Here is a 26,347-nt window from a genome sequence, read left to right as displayed (position 1 = left end):
GAGGGTTCTCAGTAGAGAGGATGTTTTTAATTCACTCAGCACCTGTCAAAGTGACATGTTATATTACTGGGCTACACTGCACAGGTACTGTAGTGGGGGAACTGGTGTAGAAGCTTTATTTGACAGTTTAAAAAAGACCAGTGAACCACTTCTGCTCTCCTGTGCAGAAGTGGTTTTCTGTTGATTTTAGTTTCAAAGTAGTTTGGAACACGCCCACTTATGACAAAAGACCCAGTGAGTGTCTCAATAACAGACCCGCAGACCTACAGACCGCTCTTCTTGATGCAAAACCTGAAACGTGAAGATCTACTGCAAGGTGCTAATTCTGATTTAATAAAACTTTTTCAAGGTCAAAAGTTTGTTTCCAAAATGATTGACCTGAGCTGTCCCTCTGATGTACTCATTTTTAATTCTGTCCATCCTGGTCAAGTCTAAACATCTTCAACTCTGCCACCTCCAGCTTGGCCTTTTGTCTTTTTGTTAGTGTCACTGTCTCCAAACCATACACCATAACAGGGGGTCTCAAGCCAGTGTACTCCCAGTTTCAGTTCCAAACCTGGATATATCTGCAGGGTTGCATCAGGAGAGGTATAAAGTGTAAAATCTTTCCCAAATCAAACATGTGGATCATCAAGAATGAAACAAGGTCCTATACGCAACCTACAACAGCATTCAATCAAAAATTCGTATATTAACTGGAGTTTGGTTAATCCCAGTTACAAACACACCAACAAAACCTGTTACATAGTCAACTTTATCATTTTATCAGTACTCTGTATCGTACTGTACTGTATATTATCAGTCTGGATATGACAAGTTAACCAACTGTGACATGATCAGCACAGGCAGAAGATACTGAATGAATAAATATGTGTTGATACAACAGTACACTGTGGCCCGCTCTCTTTGCCCAAATAAGTTAAAAGCACTCAAACATTTGAGGAAGCTGATTGCCTTTTTTTAAATTATGTAACAGTGACGTCAGACCAACGATATTGTAAAATAGCTTGCCATATCATTACCTTTGAGCAGGTTTGTGTGCACTCGCAGTCAGCTGCTGTCTTCAGAGTGATTTTGGTGGGATAAAATGGCATATTACAGAGTCAGTCTGCTCTCAGTTTGACTGAATGGGGTTAAGCTGGCAAGTTTGTGAGATCTGTCTGAGATAATGTGGCGATTAATGATGAAAACTTGCAGATCTGTTGCAAGTCAATTTCCGTCTGATTTGAAATTCAGAAATTCCTCCATAAATAGTGACATAGTTTCTGCAAGATGGCAATTTAAGTGCAAAATGACACAGGCACTCAGCAACCTCACTTTTATAAAGGACTATAACCAGAATAAAATCAGTTAGCGACCAGATAAGTTAAGTAGAAAGCCAATTAGAAAGAGACGGGTCCTGATTCAGATTGACTGCAACGTGTTGGCAATCTGACAGAAGTTATCTAAAAACCTTCGTCAATCTGTCTGGGAGTGGTTGCAGTCACACTGCGATTGTTTGCAGACAGGTTGGCTCCCACCAGGTGACCTCTGCAATAACCTTACAATCCAAAATAGTTAGAAGGTTGTTGCACCACCAACCCCTGGGTGACAAGTTGGTTGCACACCTAATTGCAATTGGTCAAAAATGAAGGTGTGTAAAACAAAAAAAACAAACAAATTTCAACACACTCACCAGGCAACTACATATATAAAAAAAAAAGAAGTTATTTCATTTATTTCTTTTTCATAGTTGCAGTGAGGTCTGCAAATGTTAGTCAGGAACTGGTTTAGTCTATAGTTCACAAAAAAATTCTCAAAAAGCTTCAAGTTATTGAAGTATAGTTTATTCAAAAATGAACAAAATGTGTCTCATCAAACCCAAAGTGTTAGTAGCACAATTTAATTAAACTACTCAATCTTCTCAATGACTTTTGTATCTTTTTTGGGTTTAAAGTGTTCTAAGTTAGCTTTGCTAACTTGCTTTAGTTTGTGATCTTCTTCCAATCAGATGTTTGCTTTAAATAGCAATTATTCTAAACATGAGATTATATTGTTACAAGGTTGCATGAGCCTTTGTGACAATATCCCCCCCCAAATGAGTTCATTAGAAGTAAAACCTTGTTTCTCTATTTGCAGTTTTTATGTGCTGCTGTTTTGCCAGAAGAAACTTGGTTTTGTGAAATTCAATCCAGTTTTGATTCCCTTTTTCCAAACAGGACAGAGAAATGTTATTTAATGCTTGTGTCAAATATAAAAACATGCATGAGCTTTTCATAAAATATAGATTATATGTGCACGCACACCAGTAGTCCCTTTTGGGTCTCATCGGTGTGTGTGTGTGTGTGTCTGCAGGCTCACTTGCGGTGAGTATCCCACCACAGTTTTTGCCCATCGTGGAAGACAGGTGTTGAAGGTGCGACGAGTTTGCTATCCATCACCCCTAGAGACAAACAATCACACTGCACCTCATAAATACTGCCTGTTAATCCAGCCGTCCACATACCAGGTCCAGGAATTGAACTCGACTCACTTGGTAGCCCAAGGCTGAATTGATTCGCGTGACTTTGTCCTTAGCGTGATGCATGCCTGATGTATTATGGCTCACCAACTGTCTGCCAGCCTGTCTCTTTCTTTCCAGTGATGCCTCTGAGCTTGGCTTTTCATGGACCCTCCTTGTATATTCAAATCTGCATCTCAGTCAGTTTATTCAAAAATGCATTTCCTGGAGATATTTCATCATCAAGTCTGTCCCAGTGTCTCATGCTCCGTTGTCCGAATATTAAAGTAGGCTACGGGATAACGGAGGAGGCAAAGCTGGATAGACAGAGTGACAGAAAGACAAATGGGTCCAGCTTGGTTTCTTGACATTGCTCCTTATTTTTAAACCTGGCACAGATGCTAAGATTTAAGACCAAGTTAGTGGCGGTTATTTTTAGCTGGCCATTTTTAAAGCGCTGTCATCTTGTTTGTAAGGTGTGTGAGAATATGCCTGTGTGTGTGTGTGTATGAGATGTGGAAGGTAGTGCTGTATTTCCTGGTGTTTATGTGAAGTATATATATAATGTGTCGGGAGGTTTTATGGAGTGTGCGTTCCTGTGTGCATGCAAACCAGTGCGTACGTGAGTTTAATTGGGAAGTGGGGTGGGTGGGTTAGTGTGTGACATGGAGTGGAGCCACAGGAGTCTGATTTATGTCCTTCTGGCCACTCATCGATCCCTCGGCCCGGTGTGAGACTGAGTGCATTGTCAATAATCTTAGCACTTTGTGGTATTCCTAGAATTCCCAGACCTCCTTTGCTCAGGCCAAGGTGTGATGCTGCAGTAAGCCATCTTGTCCAAGATCAAATAAGCGGACGCGGGGCCTGGCTTCAGTGCATTTGATTGTAGGGTAGTGTAGCAGTGAATATATCACTTTGCTGGGGCTGTGCTGTTGAAGAAAATAGAGACTTACCTCTATTGTTCGTGCAAGAGGAGGTAATTTGGGCAAAGCCCCACACGGGTCCCTAGAAGCTTGTAACATTTATATACTGTATGTGTTTTTAAGCGTCCCGCAGACATTTAGCAACACATAGACGAGGTCTATTATGTATTGCTCTGTGTCTCTATCTAGACCATCCATCCCCACAAGTGATTATGCTAATTAGTGTTTGATCAGATGATTAAATTAAAACTCGATTCATTCAAAGGACTAAATGCTCAGAATACATTTGTGTCTGCTTGGCTGCTCGGCTTTGCACAGCACAATTCCCCTCGTGTCCTAGCCACTGGAGGAAAGGATGACCGGAAAGGAGAAGGGAAGAAACTGTACAAAACTGCCTCTCATTTTATTCAGGCAGGCGTACAGAGGGAAACGAGGACTGTAATAAAGCAAGCCAGGGGGGCTGAGGGAGAGTAGAGGAGGAACGGAGAGAAACAAGGAAAAGGAGAAAATAAAGATGTGTGTGTGTGTGTGTGAAATGTGTGAGTGTGCCGGGGGTGGGGGTGCTGAAAGGATCCCGGCTGTGGTCCCCTAAGTGTTGAATAAACATGCTTGATTTAGGGAAATGGCTGTGATAAATGTTTAATATGATAAGTCCATAAAGACGGTCAAATGAGTCTGGAGTATTAAAATGAGTACGGCACGCAGCAGCAATCACAGCAGCTTTGGAGGGGGAGTAGGTGGTGGCGGTTGGAGGGCCTGATAATGGCAGGCAGAGCTAACAGGATGAGAGCAGCCAGCTGCTGTGACATCCACATTAACACACTCTACCAGCTGCTGGTCACAGACATCTCTTGGACAAAACAGGGACAGGGGTATGTATCTTAAAAGGGTAACCGAGGCAATAATTGTATTATTACCTGTGCAGTATTGGTAGCAATAAAATTACAAGTGTAAAGCACTTCTCAAAATCGAGTTCAGGAGGGTCGCAAAAAAGCTAATAAGGACGCTGCAATCAGCTGGAAGAACAAGGCGGGCTTCAAATGATAGTGCAATTCAAACCAACGGCTCATTTAAAAACACAGAAAAAGGCTGACAGAACAGGAAGAAACCAAAAAAAGCATATGTGATACTGAGCATGGGCGTCGCGTTAGCAAACAAACATCCAAATGCTGATGGTGAAGATATCTGCAAATCGTGTTCGCTGGCAACAAGTTTAATTTGTTTTTCCTTTCAGTGTCAACTCCTGCAGAAGTTTGCTCATTGTAGCTGCTTCCTTCTGGCTATGTTTAGACACCCAGAACCTGCATTATTTCCTCAGAGCTAATATCGACAATCAGTTTTCTGTGGTCTGGATTTAACTATCTCTGCTGCACCTCCTCTGTACGTAAATCGAGTTGGTTATGTGAGTTTGCTGATGCTTGTGTTGTGAAATCAGGTGTTTGCTTTGACTTCTAAGTAAACAGAAAAAGTTTCCTCTGCATATTTTGCACAGGTGTGCCATGGCTACCTAACAGATTTAGCTGGCACAGATAAAATAACAAAGCCTGAGGGCCAAAGGCTATCTGTGTCAGGTCAGCCTCTTCAGAAGCTTCTCATATACCCCTATGAAACCACCATGGAGCTCCCTAGGTACCATCTAGGTGGACAGCAGTTATGATAAATCCAACAGCAGCAACTTTTCTGAAGGCCCTTAGACTTAATGCTGGGTGACATAATAAGGTTGCTTGTCCAGTATGTGTGATATCTGCTTGTCTAACTGAGGTTGGGCCTCTGGTAGACTGAAAAAGCATCTGTTCAGTGAGAATGTTGCTGCTTAATCATGTTATCAAGAAAGGCAGTGTATGTTGACCATTAGATTATTTTGGAGGTGATTTGATTATATCCAGTGAAGGCTCAATCAAACCTGTTGAATACATACAGACAGTCTTAAAGGATAGAAGATTATGATGTCTATTTCTGACAAACCTGGGCCTGACTGTTCTATAAAGTCATCATTATAAATATAGAGCCATAGCAACGCAGACTCTTCGATGAAGCTGGACTTACTTCTTTAAAGGATGTATTTGCATATGTTTCTTAAGAGAATGGGTTACTGATTTAGCGATGTATTATTTGAATAAAAACTGTGGCAGAAAATACACAGTTATGGTAAAAAGAAAGCACATCCTCTTTAAATTCTAAATTTTTATGTATCAAACATAATAATCTTGGCCACAGCCGATCTTGCAATTAGGAAAATACAACCTCAGAACCTCAGACCTTACACTGCGTCATTATTTATTTAACAAAAATTAAGCCAAAATGTAGACAAAGTGTGTGAAAAACTAAGTACAACCTTGTGGCATCCACAAGAATTAAGAGGGTAAGTAGAAGCCAAGTCCTGCTAGTCAAATGGACTTGATTAACTGATCATCAGAGCATGGGAGGCCCTCTATGAGACAGAAGGTTTGGCAGTTTGATGGTCCGGAGCATTCAGGTGTGTGTTAACATGATGCCACAGAGGAAAGACATCAGTAACTATTTTAGACGAAGCAACCGCTGCCGTCTATTAATCTGGGAAGGGCTATAAGGCCATTTCCAAACAGTCTGAAGTCCATCATTCTACAGTGAACATTCAAGACGGTTACCGGTCTTCTCAGGAGTCAATTTCCCAGCAAATTCACCACAAGGTCAGACTGAGCAATGAGAAGCTGAGAAACTGCAACAAATCCTTCAATGCTACATGTCAGACTTTACAGCCCTCAGTTAGCATGTTAAACGTTCATGACAGTACAATTAAAAAAAGAATGAACAGGTCTTTGCTGTCCCTATGCCTTGTTTGCTAATGTTTGCTTTGCTACTGCAGTTTACAGTTGTGCTGTATATGTCTGTACCCCCCCCCCCCCCCCCCCGTTTTAAATCAATAAAATGTTGATCACAAAAAAAAAAAAGAATGAACAGGTTTGGAAGGGTGAAGGCAGGAGAAGACACTGTCACTGAAAAGGACATTACAGCACAGCTAAGAAAGTTGCAACAAGCTCACAAGACCTGTGTAACAATGTCCTTTAGACAAATGAGACCAAAGTGGAGATTTCTGACTGTAATGCACAGTGTTGTGTTTATAGAAAAGCTCCACAGAGCTGCTGGAGATGACTGCGGCTTATTCTGCAGCCACAGGGCCTGGGCGCCTTGCAGCCTTTGAATTGATCACAAACTCCTTTGTATACCAAACTGTTCTACAATATAAACCTTAATATTGACAGATGGTCTACTTTCTTTTTACCATGACTCTAGGCAAGCAGAACAATGCTACCGGTATCTTATAAGTGAGCACATTACATATGTGTAGTAGCACGAGTGAGAAGTTATTGTATTTAGATGAAAGGATGGAGTTATTATTCAAATTAGCAAGTTGGGTTAGCAAGCTACATCCATAAACATCACAAAAACAGATACCTGCTAACTGGTGCTAAGTGCCAGACTAACAAAGTAGAATAATTTCACTCACCAATACTGCAGTTAAAACTTTTTAAACTTCTACCAAAAATGCTCCAAAAAAGCAGCAACAGCTGTGCTGACTGGAATTAGCCTAGCTAATCCTAGCAGAGCGCTACGTAGCACCAATTAATCAAAGTTTTCTAGCTAGCTAAAATAGATGAACTGCTATTAAAAAATAAATAAAAATTGATTCATTGATAAATTTTCTTTTACATTTAAAAAGGTAACATCGTTTTGAATGTAAAAGGCATCCAGCATGCCTGTATGTTTGTGGTGAGTCTGCAGAGATATTAAATCAGTGATTAAATGAGACCCTCGCTAGATTATGTGCTGCTTTGATTGTTACTTGGTTCCTTCCATTTGATGTTTCCTTCACACAAATAAAAGCATTTACATTATTAATCGGTGTATAAAAATAAAGTATCTTCGCTCCTCTCAATCAACTTTCACCTGGCAAACTTATTAAAATTAAAAGATAACAACTCAACCCCCACTGTGGAGTTCACGGGATAGTCCTCTGATTATTTTATGTAACATACAAAAAAATTATTGGTTTATACAGTAAATACATTACTAAATGCTTCTTTTTAGCAGTGCTGGATTACTTTATACAGCACACCATCAATGTTGCACCCTGTGGGAATAAATCACCCCTAAAATATATTTATAACAAACAATCCTGTGCCTGTTTGTCAAAAGGATTAGCATTAGCTTTCTATAAATACACAGTTTTTATTCATGTTAATTGGGTTGAGGAGAGGCAACAGCGCAGTGCTGCTCTCCTCAGGTCTTAGTAAAATTAGAAAATTATTTTAATTAATAGGTAAAACTGCAGGTGTTGAAATCTTAAATCATCTGTAATAAGTTTGGTCTAATTGGAGGTTCAGTAGCAGCGTTTTCCAGGTTCACATAGTAAAATCCAACTCCTTGTAAATCTGCAGTGGATATATGCAACAATTTCAAAGCAGTGCTTTTTTGTTTACTTTATTACAGACCTTGGTTTCCCTCCACCTTCTAGTGCGCTTGTTATATTACATAGCAATATTAGATTTCTACTAGTGGAGGTTTTTATTCATCAGCAGCAGCAGCAGAGGGAGCTGCTATAGTTTGCTACGGTATAATCTCTCATCAGATTCACTTGCACTCATCATCATCAGCAGTAGCAGCAGCATAATTTAGACATCAACGTCTTTATTGCTTAGTTATACTAACTGAGAACCAGTCCAGGGTCTCTGGCTTTCCCTTGATGAGACAGCCAGCCACTCTGGCCCATTTAAGACATGAAAATAGACCAGGGAGGAGGAGGCTCATCTGCTGTGGGGGCCTCGTTTTTAGAGTTGCCCGCCCCTCCTAGACATCAGAGGACTGATCTGTCGGTGTGGATCAGCAGCTTGCGTACAGCCAGCCCTTTCTGTCACAGCCCTGCTTAATATTCATGAGAGCAAATTGGAATACAGTCATTTAACTTCCATGCATGGTGTATTGCCTCTGGGCAGATCAGATCAGTGGGAATGCTTACTCACAGTGGACTCCCTGGCCCTGGCTGGTTATCATCTCCCTGTATCAGAGCTCCTAGCTCTATACATAGCTCTACACATATTGCTTTCAAGTTCGTAGACTGATATAAAGAAAAAAAAACTTACTTTGGTGAAATATGATTTTCATCCATGGTAATCAGATTAAATGAAATGCAGTGTACCTGTACAGTGTATTTCAAATTTGGGTCACCCACAGGTCAAGGCCCTATTTTTAGCTGCTGGGAATAAAGCTTGATCACATGCTCGAGCGCTGCCTACATCACACTAATGCTACTATCCATAAATGCACAGAGCAGGAATTTGTTAAGGTTGAAAATTGCTTCAGCTGTTAGTGTTGAATGTGAGTGAGCCAGGTATGATCTCCACATCCCAGGCAGACATGCCCTGAGGGCACAGAGCACAGAGCTGCTTTAATTACCCAAGGTTCCTGCTGTCACATTGTCACTATGAGGTACCCGGTGCCACGCTACCATGCAGTGCAGAGTCCCCATGCTGCGGTGGCGTTGACAACTCAGACAATGGATCTGCTCGCTCAACAGATGCAACACAAGTGCCCCCTGAAATATGGGAAGCTGAATCAATCCCACTATCTCTCTGATTCTCTTTTTGCCCCTTCTTGTTTGCTTTCTGCTGTTCTCTCTTCTTCACATGTCACAGAGAGTTCATGACAAAAAAGCTAGCAGCTGCATAAAAGATGGAATATGTTGGTGTGGGATGAGAAGTCCCATGTGGCACCGGGACCATTCATCTTAACTTGCAAGGACACATGAGAGAGGAAAACATCACACAAAAAGTGACTGTAGCATGTTTTGAGCATGTGTCAGGCTGAAAAATAATTAAGCGGCGAGTCAAGGACTTCAGGACCTGTGAAATCAATCATGTATACTAATCTTTATTACCTTGCATTAACACTGATTCACTGTTTACGTGGCTCTGCTGTGGATGGTAACAGCCTGTCAGCCGATCAGTTATGCTGTGAAAAGGAGCACAGCTATGGCTCATAATAGGTGTTGTTTGCTGTATATACAGTAATTCTGTAGGAATGTTACAGCTTCTCTGAAACAGATCATCAAAAGGTCAAACACTCAATAAACAGATTTTTCTAATAGTTTTTCAGTTATAACATTAAACAGACAATAGATTACAACAGCTCTGCAACAAATGACTGTATAGTTATGTTTAAATATCTGTGTGGCAGTCTAACAACAGACACACTACCAACCTTTGTCGTCCCATTAAAGCAGATGGCAATAAACAAAGAGCTAATTTTCCCATATCTTACCTTCCCAATAAAAACTTTTACGTGATGTTTTTATGTGCATAATGCACATAAAAAACACTATAGAATGAGGACACAGTATAACACAATACAAAATGGTGCTCTAAGGAATATTTTTATATGGTCAATGGGTTTTTTAGTAATAAACTCTCCAAAAATGATCACCTGTCGCTACACACCACTGTTGTGTCTTGCATCTTATTGTTTTATGATGGATAACTTCTGTTCACTCTTCACGCCTCTTTAGTTTTACAAGAAAGCTCTTCTAAGGTGAAAAAATATGTATGCATATTGGTTCATAACCAAACAAAAGATGGAGACAGCTGGCATCTAGCTGGTGAACTTAGTGTAGCATTTAGCACGAGCGGGTGGAGACCAAAGCAGAGCTAAAAGGAGAGCCTCTATTGGGCTTTTATGAATCAGAATCACAAACACATCTCCAGATGTAATAAAATGAATGATAATATTATTCCATGTAAGTCAACCGTTTTTGCGCCATGGACCAGTTTATGTCCAACAATATTTTCACGGGCCGGCCTTTAAGGGTTTGTGGATAAATACAAAAAAAGAAAACCAGCACCGCTACCAAAAAAAAAAGATTTATTCATAACACTCGGGAAAAGACCCAGGGAAACCGAGTTAACGATAAAAATGATAAAAAAAAACAAAACCCTGATTAAAAACCGATAAAACCCCCCAAAACCATAAATTTTACACCCAAGCCTCAACTCTCGTGGCCCGGTACCAAACAACTCACGGACCATTACCGGTCCGTGGCCTGGGGGTTGGCGACCGCTGATGTAAGTAATAGTGTGATTTTATATGTATTTATTTATTTTTGGTGATATAGTCGCGTTTGATGTGTTTTTATACGTTCTTAAATATTCTTACATGCTTATAACGCAATTCACACACAAACACTTCATACACATACACTTCAGCCCTGTAGAGATTTCTTTATAGCTTTGAAAGTCTTAAAAAATAGTAAATAATGATAGTTTTTAACATTATTGCTCCAATATCTGTCTCATTGCTTCCTAAACCAGTTGCATAAACAGTGGGAATTACAGAAGTGCAACGTGTAAACAAAATACAATCTCTGCAATAATGGGTTTGAGCTAGCTATAGGAAACTGCAAGAATAGCACTCAAAACTATGACAGTAAGCACCAGATTAGCGAATAAAAAGCTTACATTAAAAAGAGGGTAAATATTAAAAAAGTTCTTGTGATAGTTAAGGTTTACATAAAACAGCTTTCCTCATTCCTCCTGTCCCTCTGAAGATCCCGAAAAAAAAATCATAGTCAATTATAGATACATATAATGCATTATTGAACAGTGTCATTTATTTCACCTTTTACAGTTGAGCTCATGAAAAATTATGCCAATTACTGATTTCCTCCAGGGCAATGTAGTAAGTGGTTGGACCCTGAGGCCATTTGTTGGGGCATGACTTGCTGCTCTTCGTGAGGTCGAGGGGAGTGATGTACATGCGTCATCACACCATTTTGCGGTCTGGCTCCTGAGTTTAGTCAATTAGGAAAACGAGCAGTGCAGCGATATGCGCACTTTCACCAGAGTCCATTTCTTTGTTAAATTAAATCAATCTCACTCAGCCAGTCTAAATTGAATAGCTCTCACCTACTTTTAAATGTGAAATAGGCGAATATCAAAACAGCCGTGGCATAAATCCTAATCCAATTTCTCTGATGCTCGCGAAGAATAGAAGCTTTTCAAGCAACCGCACACTTCTTTAATCTATCTTCTCTCGAGACATTTTCTATTGTAACATCTTCAAGAGTCAATTAACTTCACTTGAATAATTTGATCGGAAAACTTTGAAGTGTGCTAGCTGTTTGTAACTGGATTTTTTTTTAAATTAAGAAAAAATATTATGTGTATTTTTTTAATTTCGTTTAAATAAAATTGACAAACTTTCTTCACTTACTTCCCCAAATCCAATCAATTGAAGTTTACAAAATATGACGTTTTACTACATGCATACAAACACCTCATTCACAACACAATTTCACATGAGGGAAATTCTCTGCTGGATGAAAACGAACCAAAGCAGTATGTTTAAAATATCTTGACACGAGTTATTTTAAAGTGTCTTCTCCTTCTCACTAACCTTGAGCACCATCAGGTGAGGCTGAACCCCCCTAAAAAAAAAAAAAACTACTACCACCACCACCACCTCCGATCTGTATTATCAACAGAGCACTGAGAAGATTGATACTCCCAGTGCCAGCTGGAAAAAGAGAATGAATCAGAATTTAATATGACTTTGATGTATTATTTTCATCTTAGCCGGTGCCACAGACCCATCGAGAACCCGGCGCACAATCCCACAGCGTCTTAAAATATTTAAATTGGCTACAACTTTTTGATGTTAGAGACTGTACAGGTATATGAAAGTTTCTCTGCTGGGAGCATATATAGTGCACATTGCAGAAATTTTATTTGGACCACCCACTCTTAAAAAGTCAGTCTTTCTATAAACGCATATGTGACATTTACACAATCTGCTTTATATATTGTTGAAGAAACTGTATATGCAATATATATTATAAGATATAAACTATATAATACACTATATTTAACAAATACCTATTTTTTCACATATCTGAGAAACATAATGAGTTGTGTAAACATCTTATCATCCCTTTAAACAAATGAATCTGCAGAAAATATTTTGCATGTATGCATATGGGCATGTTCTAGGACAGGCAGATAACATATTGCAGACAGGCAGCAAGCAGAGTCACGTATTGTATAAAAAAAAAAGGGATGCAGACATTGATTGATTGGTGCTTGCTACTTGTGGGCTGTACTACAGTCTGAGTCACAGCTGACATGTTAAAAACCATAATTACAGCATCAAAAATGTGTTTTCTATAAATATATTATTTTATCGTGTCTTACATTTTTCCTCACAAAGGTGATTAGAGCCCCCTAAAAGCTATAATGCAAGCCATATAAGGCACTTTGCTCCTTTTTGGTAATAAAATTTAGGCTGCATTCTTGCCAACAGGGAGACCAGGCAGGCATGGTGAGATATTGCAGTGATACCTGTGATATTACAGTCTCAGTAGAAAAAACAGCATTGTTTAATTTGACATAACAATTGATATGATTCTGTTTTTTAAACAAATGTCACCAGTGTGTTTTAATACAGGAAGAATAAACAGCTACCATCCCATTTGTGGGTTTCTAGCTAGCTAAAAAAAACAACAAAAAACAACTAACTTTGTTAGCCTAAACATTTTAATCTAGAAGTTTCAAATACATCTAAAATGAGTGCACTTTTTTGACATAGTTTTTTGCGGGTTTGAATGCTACTAATATCAGTGTTAGCTCGTTTATTTTGTATTTTATTTTAAATTAGCATTAGCCTTTATAGCGCTAATTTAAGCTAACATAAAAGATAAGGTTATTTTCGCCATTTATTCATATTCCTGGGGGGGAAAAAAACTCTTTCACTTGCTGTCTATTTGCAGAAGCACAGTTTACCCCTTATAATATAATATTATTTAAATTATTTCGTAAGAAAAAATACATTTATAAGAAAATACTGTAGTGGGGGGGCAATATACAGAACACTGTTTTATCTAAGCTTAATGTAGCAAATATATAGCTTTATAATCTCACAGAAGAATATACTGTCTGTTTGTATTTTGATAAATAGTTATCCTGCCCTGAACTAGAGTCAAAACATTTAAATGAAATGTCTGTATAGTTTTTTTAGTGTAGTGGTGTAGTGTAGTTTATATAACATTGAAAATATAGGTCTCTGTCCAACTTTTCAATATATCTGCATATTCCTTTCTCGGGAGAAAGGCTCCAGCAGTGATCCTTACCTCCATAATAATTTTTGTGTGTTGAATTCCTAATCTTCAAATGAGTGTTTTGCATGTGTACATGTGCAGGTCAGTGGAGTGTCTCATTGCTAGTTCAGAGCTACTGGAGCAGAGAAAAGGATGGAAATGTCTGCAATTTGAAACCTTGTTAGGAATTTATGAAGTGCTAAAATGTTTTCTCCCCAGAGAGGGTCCAAGCCAGCTGCCAGTGCCACTGTAAGCCATTTACTGCAGAGCTTTGCCACCAGGCTGAGGCGACAAGGCATACACACACAAATGCCGTATTTTTGCCTGAAATACAAACAAACTGTCTTTTCACAGAACCTCAGATCGTAGACTTCTGCTGCCTTGGCTTCTTCACTCTGAAATCAAACAGCTGTAGATTTATATGCAGCTAATTGAGCCAACATTGACATTTATTACCCTCCTATCCTCTTGAGAATGCTCCTGCACTAACTACATTTAATGCCATTCTCTTTACAGTGATGCCAGTTTAAACCGAAGCATGAACATAATCACGGCCGTGGACCTTATTTCATAATTGATGGGAGTTTATGTTAATTTAATGTTCCCAAAATCCCAGGGATGGGAATACACTGATGAATCTATAACTGCTGATCATGAGCAATGAATAAGCAACACTTGGAGTCAGAGATTTTTAACAAATACTGATTCAATCTTCTTCATCTTAACTAATTTAAATTGATACTTAAATATCAAGAGCTTATTTATCAACTTATGTTAAGGTGGTGCTTTCAGCAATAATTACTGCAAAATTTAAAAATGAAAGACTGATAAATAAAATCAAAACCACAGATTGTGATGTTCTCCTATTTTTTTTTCTTTTCCAGTTTTCAGTGAAGACCTACATTCCAGCTTATACTTTGTCAATGCATCTCTGCAAGAGGTAGTATTTGCCAGCACCACAGGGACCTCTGTGCCCTGTCCTGCTGGGGGTGCGCCGCCTGCCTCGTTGCGGTGGTATCTGGCTACCGGCGAGGAGATCTACGATGTCCCCGGCATCCGTCACGTTCACCCCAATGGAACCCTCCAGATCTTTAACTTCCTGCCATCCAGCTTTAGCAAGCTGATCCATGACAACACGTACTACTGCACTGCCGAGAACCCTTCTGGCAAGATTAGGAGTCAGGATGTCCACATCAAAGCCGGTGAGTCTCCAGATAAGGGTTTGAAGGACTTGTTGTTATTGTGATGATGGGGGAACTTGCATGAGTATGAATTTAACAGACTGAGTGTACAACACTTGTAGTACTGATAGTGTGTTATTTTTTTGTAGTTTAGTGGTTAAGTCCAGCAAAGGTCCAAAATCTTACAATAATGCTGCTTAAAGGCTTAGAGCAACTAATGATTGATCTGTAGGTATAGATCAGACAGTTGCCAGGCAGAACCCTTGATGGTCCAATCCCAAATTGTTCTCAGGACATGCAAGGTCACTTCTCTCTTTGGGAAGAAACTTAAGGTAGCGCTTTAGATTAGGAGAAACTGGCCTGATAATGTTGGACTTCAATGCACAGCTTTTGGAACTAGTCTACTGGAGAAGGCTGGACTTTAGTGCAATCTGCTATTGCCCTCAGTGATTGGACAGGGCAGTGTCGGACAGAGGTGGGCATACTTGTATCATCCAAGCTTAGTGCCTGAAAACTGGGGTTTTCCCTAGTGTCAAAAAAAGAGATCCTGACTGTAAAGCACAAAATAACAGCTCTGAGTTTCTGGTAGTTTCTTGGAGTCCCTGAGTAGGGTGATGGAAGTGGCCCAAGTTGGAGACACCATTGTCCTACTGGGGGACTTCAGTGCTCATCTGGGCAATGACAGTAAATCTGAATGATCTGAATCCAAGCACTGTTCTGGCATTGGAATATTTGTCCATAAATAACACCACGTTCACGCATAAGAATGTTAACCATGACACCCTAGGGCATAGGTCAATGATCAGTTTTGTAACTGTATCAGTAGACTTTTGGCCAAATGTGTTGAACAATCAGGGGAAGAGAGGAGCTCAGCAATAACTAATGGTGAGTGGAGGATGCCAATTAGCCCAGCCATGCCTAAATGTATACTGAGGAGGTGTGTCCCACCTCTAGTAGAACTTCAGCAGCATTCTGACGGAGGCTTGGGGTCTGAATAGCCCATGTTATGCACCTCCGTTGATCTGTTCCTACATAGCTACAAGGAGTTGTGTAAGGTGGTTGATACCTGCTGTGGACTGTGTTCTCTGAAACACAGATAAGATTAGAAGTTCATGCTATAACATGCACCAGTTTTGTGGTTAAATTTTTTTAGGTGAAACTTGTGTCTCTACTTTAAGCTACACTTTCCACTACCCTGGAAAGTGTCCCTTTCTTTGCAATTTTATACCATAGATCTGAACTCTGATGCTTTCTTTGATGGCAGACCCAGTTTGCTTCACCCTAGATGTCTTTAAAAAAATGCATAATAATGTCATTTTTTTGCCCTGTAAATGAGACGTGCCTTTTAATTCTGTTTTTTAATTGTTCAATAGTATCACGGGAACCCTACACAGTCAGAGTGGCTGACCAGAAGGCTATGAGAGGGAGTGTAGCCGTGTTCAAGTGCATTATTCCTGCTTCTGTGGAGGCCTACGTCACTGTCGTATCATGGGAGAAAGACACCGTGTCGCTCAGCTCAGGTAGGAGAAAAACTTCAAATATAGAGCTTTTAGCACTCAAAGCCTCCATGTTCACAACATGGTAATAACTGAACTTAATGTGTATATCTGAAGGTAAAAAGCAAATATTGATGCTAAAATGACCGACCGCATGTGTAACTTTGTGCAAGGTATGTACTAAAAAAAGACTTTTAGTGGCCATGCCGGTGATTTCTGAGAGTTGTGTACTTTTTTTTTTTTGCTGTTTATGCCCAGTTGCCTTCCACTTACTCTGCTCTGTGCTCTTTGGACGCTGTGTTCTGTTTAGCTGTGAGTCATCTTCTTACCTGTTTACTGGCTGAGTCTGCCATTACTGGGGCTCTGCAGCTCTATACAGCTATGTCCTCTCACTAGCCAGAGGATGTTGATAACTGTCACATTGAATCACTGGGCTTCTCTTTCTTGTACACACTCCACCTCAGCCAACGCCATTTTGAGTCCAGCAAGGGGTAAAGTGGGACAGTTTACATAGCATTACATACCAATGACCTAGTTTACCCTCCTTATTTGAATCCAGTGGCACAGCGGGATAGCGCAACACACCAGAACGTTCTGTAGCTTGAATTTTTACTCAGGTTAAATGGGATGCTTATCTCTTTGATTGCTCCATGTACTGCCCGCTGGCTGATTTTGCTTCATACTGTGGCGTTCAGGGACCTGTAAGTGAACACTTGATGTCATTTGACTGAAGGCAGAATCTGGGACGGTGTTTTGGTGGCATTTTAAATGTGTGTGCTCAAGCATGAAGATGTGTCTTCTGATCCATGCCAGCGACTTATTTACTCGAGGTTACTCGAGTTACTCGCTGCAAGCTGCTGGTTGAAGACATTGCCTAATGTCACGGAGAGCGAGCAAATACGCAGCATGCAGATATGATTAGGTTCCGCAAATGAAATGAATCATGTAGACAAGACCCAGAGATGATGTTTATCTTAAGTGTGACTGAAAAAACAAAAGCGTCCATGCAAATGAAATGCTTTTACGTGTGTTCTCTAGATCAAAAACAAAAGTTTGTTGTCCTGAATTAGAAAATACATGAAGAACGCCTCTCCATGTATAGACCAGGAGTAGTATTTGTGCCATTTCTGCAAATTAAAATGTAATGTCTGCCAGTTATTTTTCCAAATCAGCTCTGATACAGTCCACAGTGATGTCTGTGCTTTTTACCGCAGGCCAGACGGCCTATAGAATATGCAGTGAAGTTTTGATGGATTATATTGTACACTTGGTGTTCTTTTGAGTTCTTTCACGAGTGTTCAAAAGAACAACGATATCGGATTGTCTGTGTTTACTCCAATAAGTATTGCAGCAGGCGAGTGCTGTCAAAAGCATGAGCACACGGTCAAAATCACTGCTGCTCGGTGATAAATATTTGATGGTAGATTCTGATGCATGAGCGGATTCACCGCGCACTGTTATGGAGAGGGTATGTTTACTCTAGGAGGGTTAGGAGGTGTGTGTGTGTGTTGTGTGCTCGTGTTTGTGCGTGAGCAAAGAACAAGAGTGAGTGAGAGACACCATAAGGATACCAACCGGGCTTGACAATGGCAGGGGGATGCAGTCTGGCCCAGCCTAGTTTTCCGACTTTTTTTTTTTTCCACAGCCCTTTCCTTTCTTTTATTCAGTTTTACATAAAAGACGATTTAGTCTCAGAGGACACAAAATAAAGCTATCCCACCGCCTCACTGAATTATTAATCTCAGGTTTTTGTTGGGAGCGGTAACATCAAGTGCACTTCTCTACCTTTGCACGGTGCATCAGAATTAGAAGAAAGACACATCTTTTATAAGATATTTCTCTGAATAGAGGCTGAAATAATCAAAATGGTTAAAACATTGTGGCAGATCATGGTGATAAAGCCCTGCGGCTCTGAAACATCTAAGCTGATACCAACAATGTGCTCGCTGCTTAAATGTTCAGGTGTGAGGTTTTGCCTTTTGAGATCTCTAAGTCGCAGAGAGGAAACTGGCTCAAATTGCAGCTGCTGACATCTGTGGAATATCCAGTGATTCACATTAGGGTCAAAAATAGATGCATAATTACAGACTAGAGCTTGTCTTAATTAATCAGTTGTGATTGAAAAGTTAATTACAATATGAATTACCTTTCAGAATGAGGACTGCTTAGTAGTCATTTGAAGCGGCCTGTTTTCAATGTGAATGAGCATGATGCAAGCTCACTGGGTCCTAATGTTGCCACTAACATACCATTAACCCGTCATGAATTTTAAAATGGATCTCGCAGCACGAGCTTTCAAATGGCCGGCTCCGATCGCCTCCTCGCCGCTTTTGATAAACAATTGACAGAGCTAATACAGAGATGAAAGGGGTAAAAAAATATGAAAGGAAGGAAGGTAGAGTAGGGAGGGGAGGAGTTGAGCTGTGTCCTACTGTGGTCCTGCCAGGATTTTATATGATGGACCTTTATTTGAATGCACGTGTGCGCTCCTGTTGTCTTACTACCTGTGTGCACACATTCATGTAAATGCAGAGCTTTTCTTTTTTTTTACACACCCCGGTGTGTTTGCATGTCAAGTGCCCATGCTTTTTGAAAAGGGATAGTGTGTGTCTCTGTGTTTTCTATCTACCTGCCTTTTGTCTCCTATCATTCATGATATGAGGCAGCTTAATGAGCTGGGCGGCCTTGGTTTCAGACAAGAGCTTCTGCAAAACCAGTGTTTAAATGCCGAATGAGCTGCAGAGAACATGTTGTCTCAGAGACCTTGTGCTCGTCTCTAGGATGCTCATAGTTACATATGTTGTGCAATTTGAGCACAAATTCGCCCTCTGCTTGCATCGTCAGTCGTGAGCTGAAATCTGTCAAGTCTTAGATTAGTTCCTCTTGTGCCTACCGTGTACAGACCAACTTCTTATTGACTGTTCTTGCGCTCTATAGATGAAGAGGGAACATTAGCCCAAAGTTATCATGCTGTTGGTAAGAAAGGATGCACACAAGATAGCTCTCAGGGTTTAACTTTTGTTTTGCAAGTAGAGGCATCAAACTTTGAAACTGAAAGAGCAGAATTTTCGGTGTAGTGCCTAGATGTGAGTGTTTAGATTATGTAATTGGATCCTTTCTTTAGGTTAATAAATTATAATTTGACTTGTATTTCTCAATAATGTCAGATTGCTGCCTATCTTGGTCTAGGATGTTGTCCCAAAAAGCATCAGAATCTTTCTTTTTAAAGATTGTGCCAAATCGAGTTTAATCTATAGCACATTAAAAAAACAGCTGTTGGTGAAAGTGCTATGCATCTCAAATAAAAACAAAAATAACATGAAAATACGGGACAAAATGACAAAATGAGTTTAAGAAGGGAAATGTTTGATCAAGCACTTGGCAACAGTGGGAAGAAAAAACTCTCTTTTAACAGGATGAAACTTCTGGAAGAACTAGGCTCAGCTGTCACTGACCGCTGACAACACTTATCAACCATCTCATCATTTATAATAGTCAGCCTCATATCGTTGTCTTTTAAATTGCTGGGGATTTGTAGCTTTGATTTCTAACTATTAAAATCAAAATGAATATGTGGTGATATGATTCATTTGACGAGACCTATCAGGCCCAGTGCTGTAATGTACTTAGGCTAAGAGAAACTAAACCTGTACACCTATCACAAACTAATCCGGGAGGAAACCTGACACAGCCTATGATAAGGACGTGTAAGCCAGACCGATGACCTGCAGAAACTCCCTGGGGGACAGCTGGTAAAGAGGGGAAAGGTGAGGAGGGGTCAGGTAGGATGGGGAGAGGACAGGAAAAGAAGAAGGAGGCCATATCTCCCTGTCACAAGGAGATACGGCCTCCTTCAGGGAAAGAAAACACATGCCTCTCGTCTTTTCAGGCAGGAGATTAGGTTAGAGATGAAAGACAGGAAGCTTTATTGTGCGATACAGTAAGACACAGGCTTAGAGTGTGAAGGAAGGAAGAGACTCCACAGGTCCTGCCTACTTCCAGGGTGTGCTGCCATCTTGGCTGTCCACCCTCTAAATTCCACACAACATTGCATAACTTTTCTTCTCCGATGTTTGAATAAAATTTGGACAGTGCATACATTCTATAAGAGTACAGCACTTGTCTGTCGTCTAGATTTGGCCAAATCTTTATATAAATATATTTTTACTATTCAGTAATATTTTTTTAACCAAAAACATGTCTGCATACTTCATTTATTAACAAATATCACATTTTTTGTCTGTTTTGATTTTGTTTGCAAATTATATTGTGATAAACTAAATATTTCTAATATTTATTAACTGTTTATTAATTGCAAAATAGAACTACAAACATATCCTGTATCACTGGATCATACCGCGCACGTTTTAAAGAGAGAGAGTTTTTTTGGTTTGTATACACTATACATAATATATTGTAATATAGTGTTTATCCATAATGATAAAATCAGATGTTGACATTTTTTTATGTTTATGTTTGACTGAGGAAAATACTTCTCTTCTCTTCTCTTCCATCCTCCTCCGCCGGCCTTGACTGTCGGACTTCTTTCTTTTCCTCTCATTTCGTTGCATAACCTGCTTGGCACAGTGCCCCAGTCAATTTCCTCCTGCATGGAAAATGCTATTTTTTTTATTTGCTTTATGCAAATAACTCCATCCAATACTCAGAGCATCGGCGAAGGGGACAAAAAAAAAAATCTGGCTACATTTTTCAGTCACATGCGTGTTGGCTTCTTGCATTCTGCTCACTCGTCTCTCTTCCTTGTGAGTGCTTATAGGGGCTAATTAAACAGTTTGCTTCCTAATAGAATCACAGCCTTAACCAGCCAGCGGCCCAGTCGCGGGAATGTAAAGGATGTCTTCAAAGGGCTACTGTAGGTGTTTGGTTTACGTGATCACTGTTGCAGGATTTTTATCATGCCAGTGATGTGCCACCGTCTCCATTTTTCACTGAGATTGACAGTGAGGGCACTGAGAAGGCAGGCAGAGATAGGGCTGTAAATTCAACACGCCCAAAGTCAGGCCAACCTTGAAAGGAGGGCACAGTGCTAGGAATGAGCTTGCGAGGGAATAAGATGCAATGAAATGTCGAGAAGGAGAGGACAGATTAGAAGAAAGGAAGTGAGGGGAGAGTTGAGGAAACAAAAGAGTGAGAAGGAAGGGCTAGAGAGACGTGTGGGTGAGGCTTTTTCTTTGGTAAACAAGAGACTGCATCACATTCGCCACATGATCTCGTCCCTCTGTCTTCCTCTTTAAAGCTTTCTTCACTCGTTCTCACTTTCAGTCTCTTTCAAATTTCTGTTTCTTCCTCCCCACACGAGCAGGGTTTGTTGATCTTGTTGTTGGGGGGCTTGAAAATGGGTCAAGCACAAGAGTGCGATGACTGGAATTCAGAGAAAGCTCAAGATATTATTATGAGCATGTGCGCATATCAGCACATATATGTGCCTGTGTGTATGTTAGTGGGTGCATGGCTGTGTGTGTATGTGTGTGTTTGCACCACACTCCACCCATTCTGCAGTGAAACCCTATGAAAACAACACCGCCTATCATTTTGCTCCCCCCCTCCTCCCACACAGATCAGCAGTTAGTGAAATGCTGACCCTTGTCTTTCACTGCACCCCTTTTCCCAGTCCACACACACACACACACACACACACACGCTCTTGTTTTCATATCTTAGTTAAGACATCTAATTGACATAATGCTTTCCCTAGCCGCTTACCCTAACCATTAAAAATGGTTAGGGTTCTCAGCCTAAACCTAATGATAACCTAATTGTAACCCTGACACTAAAACCACATTTTGAGCCTTAAAAATGCCTTTAAACTTGTGGGGACAAATGCACACACACGCACACACACACACACACACACACTGACTCTAAAGGAGATGGGGTACTTTTTGTTTCTATAGTATGTTTCTCTGTAAATGTGCTGCTTCTGAGTAACTATTTCTATTTTTAACAGCACATATTTGTTGTGTGTGCAGCTTGTGATGTTGTCACATAAGGAGTGTTTTGGGTTGGTGGGCTAAGGCCACTCTCTCGTAATAAAAAAAGCAAAAAGCAAAATCAATAGTTGTGTGCATTAATCACTCTGCTGCCACAGAGAATTATGGGAACGCGAGCTGAAGGATGCATTTTGTGCATTTGCAACTTATGAGTGCTGCGTGAAGGGGAGTTTGGGGAATTGGAACAGGACGAGACAAGACCCTTTTAGCAAGAAGTGAGGTTAGCGCGGAGATGTTTTCTTGTGTACACGCATTGTGCGCGCAGTCATCTCACTGTTGCCTGGTCTTAGCTCGCTGTTGGGTGGCATTCACACCGTGTTATTTTGAAAGCTTTGATGTTTGAGGCTTTAAAATAGCTGGGATCACATTTTCATCTTGAAGGTTCTTTAATAAGCAGCGGTTTTTGGATGGTTCAGGAACATTTTTACGCTTTGTACATTATTATTTGGATTCAGATCTTCCTTCAGCACAGAGGAGAGATAAAGAAAACCTCGCTCCCCTCTGACTTTCTCTTTGAGCTTCCACTGTTTGAAGTCTCCATCTTAGTTGTGGTGAGGGCTTGAGGACGTGATACATATTTGATAAGGATCGATAGAAGGGTTACTGAGACTGAGATGGAGGGAAATCAATCTTGGACTGGGCTTCCCAAAAGCATCTTAAACCTAAGGTGATCTTTGAAGAATCCAGCTCTGGAGCTGCTGCACAGACTCGTACATTCTCACAGAAACACAATGCAATTTTTAAAAAAGTTCCTTTCATGTCCTCTCTTTTCCTTTTTCTTTTTTTTTAGTTCATCTGTTGAACAACTGTTTCACTGATGTTCATGTTTTATATTAAACCGTCTACTGACATAATCGCTATGCACATAAAACAATAAAGCAATCTGTTTAGTGATGGGGGACTGAACAGCAGGCAACGTTCTGGCACGGTGGCTGTGATTCCCAGCTGATACTCCATACGGATAGACAAAATCAACAACTGTTGAGGCGGGCATTCTTCCATCAGTGTTTACTAATAAACAGTAGCAATATGGCAGCCATTAGGCTGTTTAGGCTGAGAATGATTAGGGTGGTGATGGCTAGGCGCAATGGGAGACTGAACATGCTCTCATCTTTAATAGGCAATTTGGCTATGGGGGATGCCGCTTTGTTTTTGACTTGGCCTGAAGACAGAAGCTTAGATAAGCGCTGATTTGGAAGAGTGTGCTGCGAGTGCAGTGATCTCATTTTAGGAAATTTGTGTTACGGAGGCCAGTGCGATCTGCTGAAAGAAAGTGTAGACTATCAAGATGACATGCAATTTGAAGTTACTCTTGATCTTATACGTATTGTCTTATTACCTTAACAAATAAGACAGAAATAGAAAGATGTAAATAATTTAGCTTTTTTTCCAGAGAAAAGTTAGAAATTTAAGTTTTGTGGTTGAAAGAAGCTCATCTAGAGGAAAAGGTCCATCCTGCCTGAGCTTTTGGATTACTGTAGAGCAACGCTCTGCTGAAAATGGACTGGATCCGGGCCAGAACTAGCCTGGCGTCGGGCCAAAACACAGATTAGTAATAAGCATGGTGTGAGCTAATTACAGCCGGAACAAGCAATTAATTTCTGTTTATAAACTCTCCTGTATGTGGGCTGCTGAATGAAATGGCTGCGTAGGTGCAAGCACCCTGTGCTCATGCATGTGTCTGCATGTGTCATGCATGACAGGTGGTGGGGTTCACAGAGGAATGTGTCCATATGTTCCCAGCTCAAGCACTGGGATAAATTGAGACAAACTGGTGTGCTCAGTCACATCCCATAATGCAGCAGTGTCTGATCCCATCTTAAGTGACTGATTAGAGTAAAAAAGGCACTTAATAACTCAAATTACTCTGCTGACCTAATAGGGATTTTTCACTCCATTTTTTTCTCTCTCTCTCTCTCATCTTCCATCCAATCAAGGATTAATACGTGCTCTTATTCTTCTCCCAGGGTGGTAAATCTGTAAAAATACAGTAAATCACATTGAGCCTCTTTAAACTTTCACACAGTGCCTGGGAGCCCGTGGGCCCCATGCTGGGCATCTGTAACACTGATTAGACATGATCATGGTTTCAGAACACCTGCAGTGGACACCAATCAGAGAGTCGGAGAGAGGGATCTAATTTTACAACCAAACACTGTGTGGATGTATAAGTTCGTCTTAACATCCAGCTATAGCTTGTGAAAACACTACTGCATCTTCCCGAGTTACGAAGCTCTGGGAGCTCTCCGTGTTATCTCAGCTCAGGTTTAGTTGCTACAAATGTTACCGGACAGCCTCTGTAAAATGCTTGGGACTTGAAAGACACGTGCTCTGACCAGGCAGGATTGCCATTGAGTTGCATTATGGAAAATAAGAATCAGTGTCTGGGAGGCAGAATTTCCCTCTCGGGTCGATCAAATTTGACTAGACTTTGTTTCTTTTTCTTTTCTTTGCTGTGTCTCCTCAAGCGTTGACCTGTTCACGTTCATCTGGGCTAGCGTTAGGATGCATTTTTGCCACGCGCTAAACAAACATAGTTTTAGAAACTATTACATGTTGTTGCATGCATTTTAGCCCCAGACTTTTTCTGTTATAGGATTTCCATTTTCCCCAATACAGGTGAAGATGTGAAACTAATCCTACCCCAAACCCTTAATACAGTGACCTGGTGAAGCCTGCTAATATCATCAGAATATTTTAAAAGCGCAAACTTTAAACTCTTTTGCCAAATAATAAAAGAAAATGAACCCGATTGAGCTGATTGGTGGCTTGAACATTAATCAGTGTTTGGGACTAGTGCAACAAATATACTATCGTAATTTTTATCACTGTTAGTCGCTGTACTGTTCTTTTTTTAATGTTCTTTTTGGTGCCAAGCAGCTATAACTGGTCACGTTTCTTCTGATACAGCTTTGTTTTAGCCATTCCCCGAACACCTGAAATGTCCAATTACTGCACAGTTTTAGCGCATCGTGCAAGTTTGAGTTGACTTCACCGGTGACAAATGGACAAATCGCTCTCCAGATTGAATCCATCACAAGTAAATGACCAGCTGACTTCACAGCAAGGTGACCCTCCATCTTTTCCTTGATGTATGAGGCATCAAGCATCATTATTTTTCTTCAAGGCTCGTTTTCTTTCCTCTTGCCTCTTCTTTGGCATGAGCCTTGAGAACAACACTTAGACACACACAGACAATCACACACTCGGTATACTCGTGGCCCGTCTTTGACCTCACCTTGTCATTGTGCAGCCAGTGACTAAGATCCAAACACCCAAACTCCCGGTGGACTGCTGCTAAGTGGCTGTGGTGAAAACAGCGGGTCTGCTATGTCCTCACTGTGTGCTAGCTGTGTGTCTGTGTGCAATTAAAAGCAGACAAAAACATTTATAATTAAGCTTCCTGTGATATTACCGCATTGAATTAATGATTTCGAGATATGTGGGGGACTTCTTGTACAAGAGGTTCTTAAACCTGAGAGGACGCGTCGTACTGAAGCATTAATGGCGCTGTGCGTGTATGTGGCCAGTCAAACTGTCATTTGCAGCAGTGACGTCACGAGGTGACAACCACGGGCAGAGTGGCCTTTTGACAGACGCAGCCTGTAATCTTCACATCAGCGTAGGAGTTGAGCCAGCCTATCACAGCCGAGCGCCCATCGCCGCACACGCTTATCACCTGCGTACAGCTGCTGTTGCCCCTTTGAGGGAGCGAGTGAAGAGGATGGAGAGAAAGGAAAGAAAGCACAAGAATGAGCGCCTGAGACAGAGGCTGATTTGTGTTGTGTCGCAGCACATTCTCGCCTGCATCTTTCTTTCATACAGTTTCTAAGGTGTGCGTTTGAAGAAGCATTTTTCTGGATCCTATAATCCACATTTTTTCCCTCCCATTTAAGGGTCGAATGGAAGGAAAGTCTTTGTGTTTGTTCTGATTAGTGCTGCATCAGCCCAGCAATAGTTAAAAATGTGATTCAGAGTGGAAGCATGCTTTGTAGCCCTTGCGAAATGAGAAAGGAAAGAGAGAGAGGAGAGATAAGCTCAATCTGAATTGATTTTCGTGTTACTTTCTGCTGTACTTGAGTTTCCATAGCAACGTGGTCAGGTTCCCTCGGCCTCCTAGGGCAAGTGTAATTGTTG

At 40.6% G+C, this 26,347-nt stretch overlaps 1 protein-coding gene across 3 annotated transcripts in view; it reads left to right on the top strand.

Moving 5' to 3' along the window:
• Positions 1–26,347, top strand: part of dscamb (Down syndrome cell adhesion molecule b) — a 128,136-nt gene that overhangs the window by 5,271 nt on the left and 96,518 nt on the right. For all 3 annotated transcript variants that reach the window (XM_040009624.1, XM_040009623.1, XM_040009625.1), the window contains exons 2-3: positions 14,407–14,724; positions 16,077–16,223. In XM_040009624.1, the coding sequence (XP_039865558.1) occupies positions 14,407–14,724; positions 16,077–16,223 (465 nt within the window). The remainder of the gene's footprint in view (positions 1–14,406; positions 14,725–16,076; positions 16,224–26,347) is intronic.

The sequence above is a fragment of the Simochromis diagramma genome, unplaced genomic scaffold (genome assembly GCF_900408965.1).
Source record: "Simochromis diagramma unplaced genomic scaffold, fSimDia1.1 OVJJ01000344.1, whole genome shotgun sequence".
NCBI lineage: Eukaryota > Metazoa > Chordata > Actinopteri > Cichliformes > Cichlidae > Simochromis > Simochromis diagramma.
Note: the sequence above shows the minus strand (reverse complement) of the source record. Positions and strands in the feature narration are given on the sequence as shown.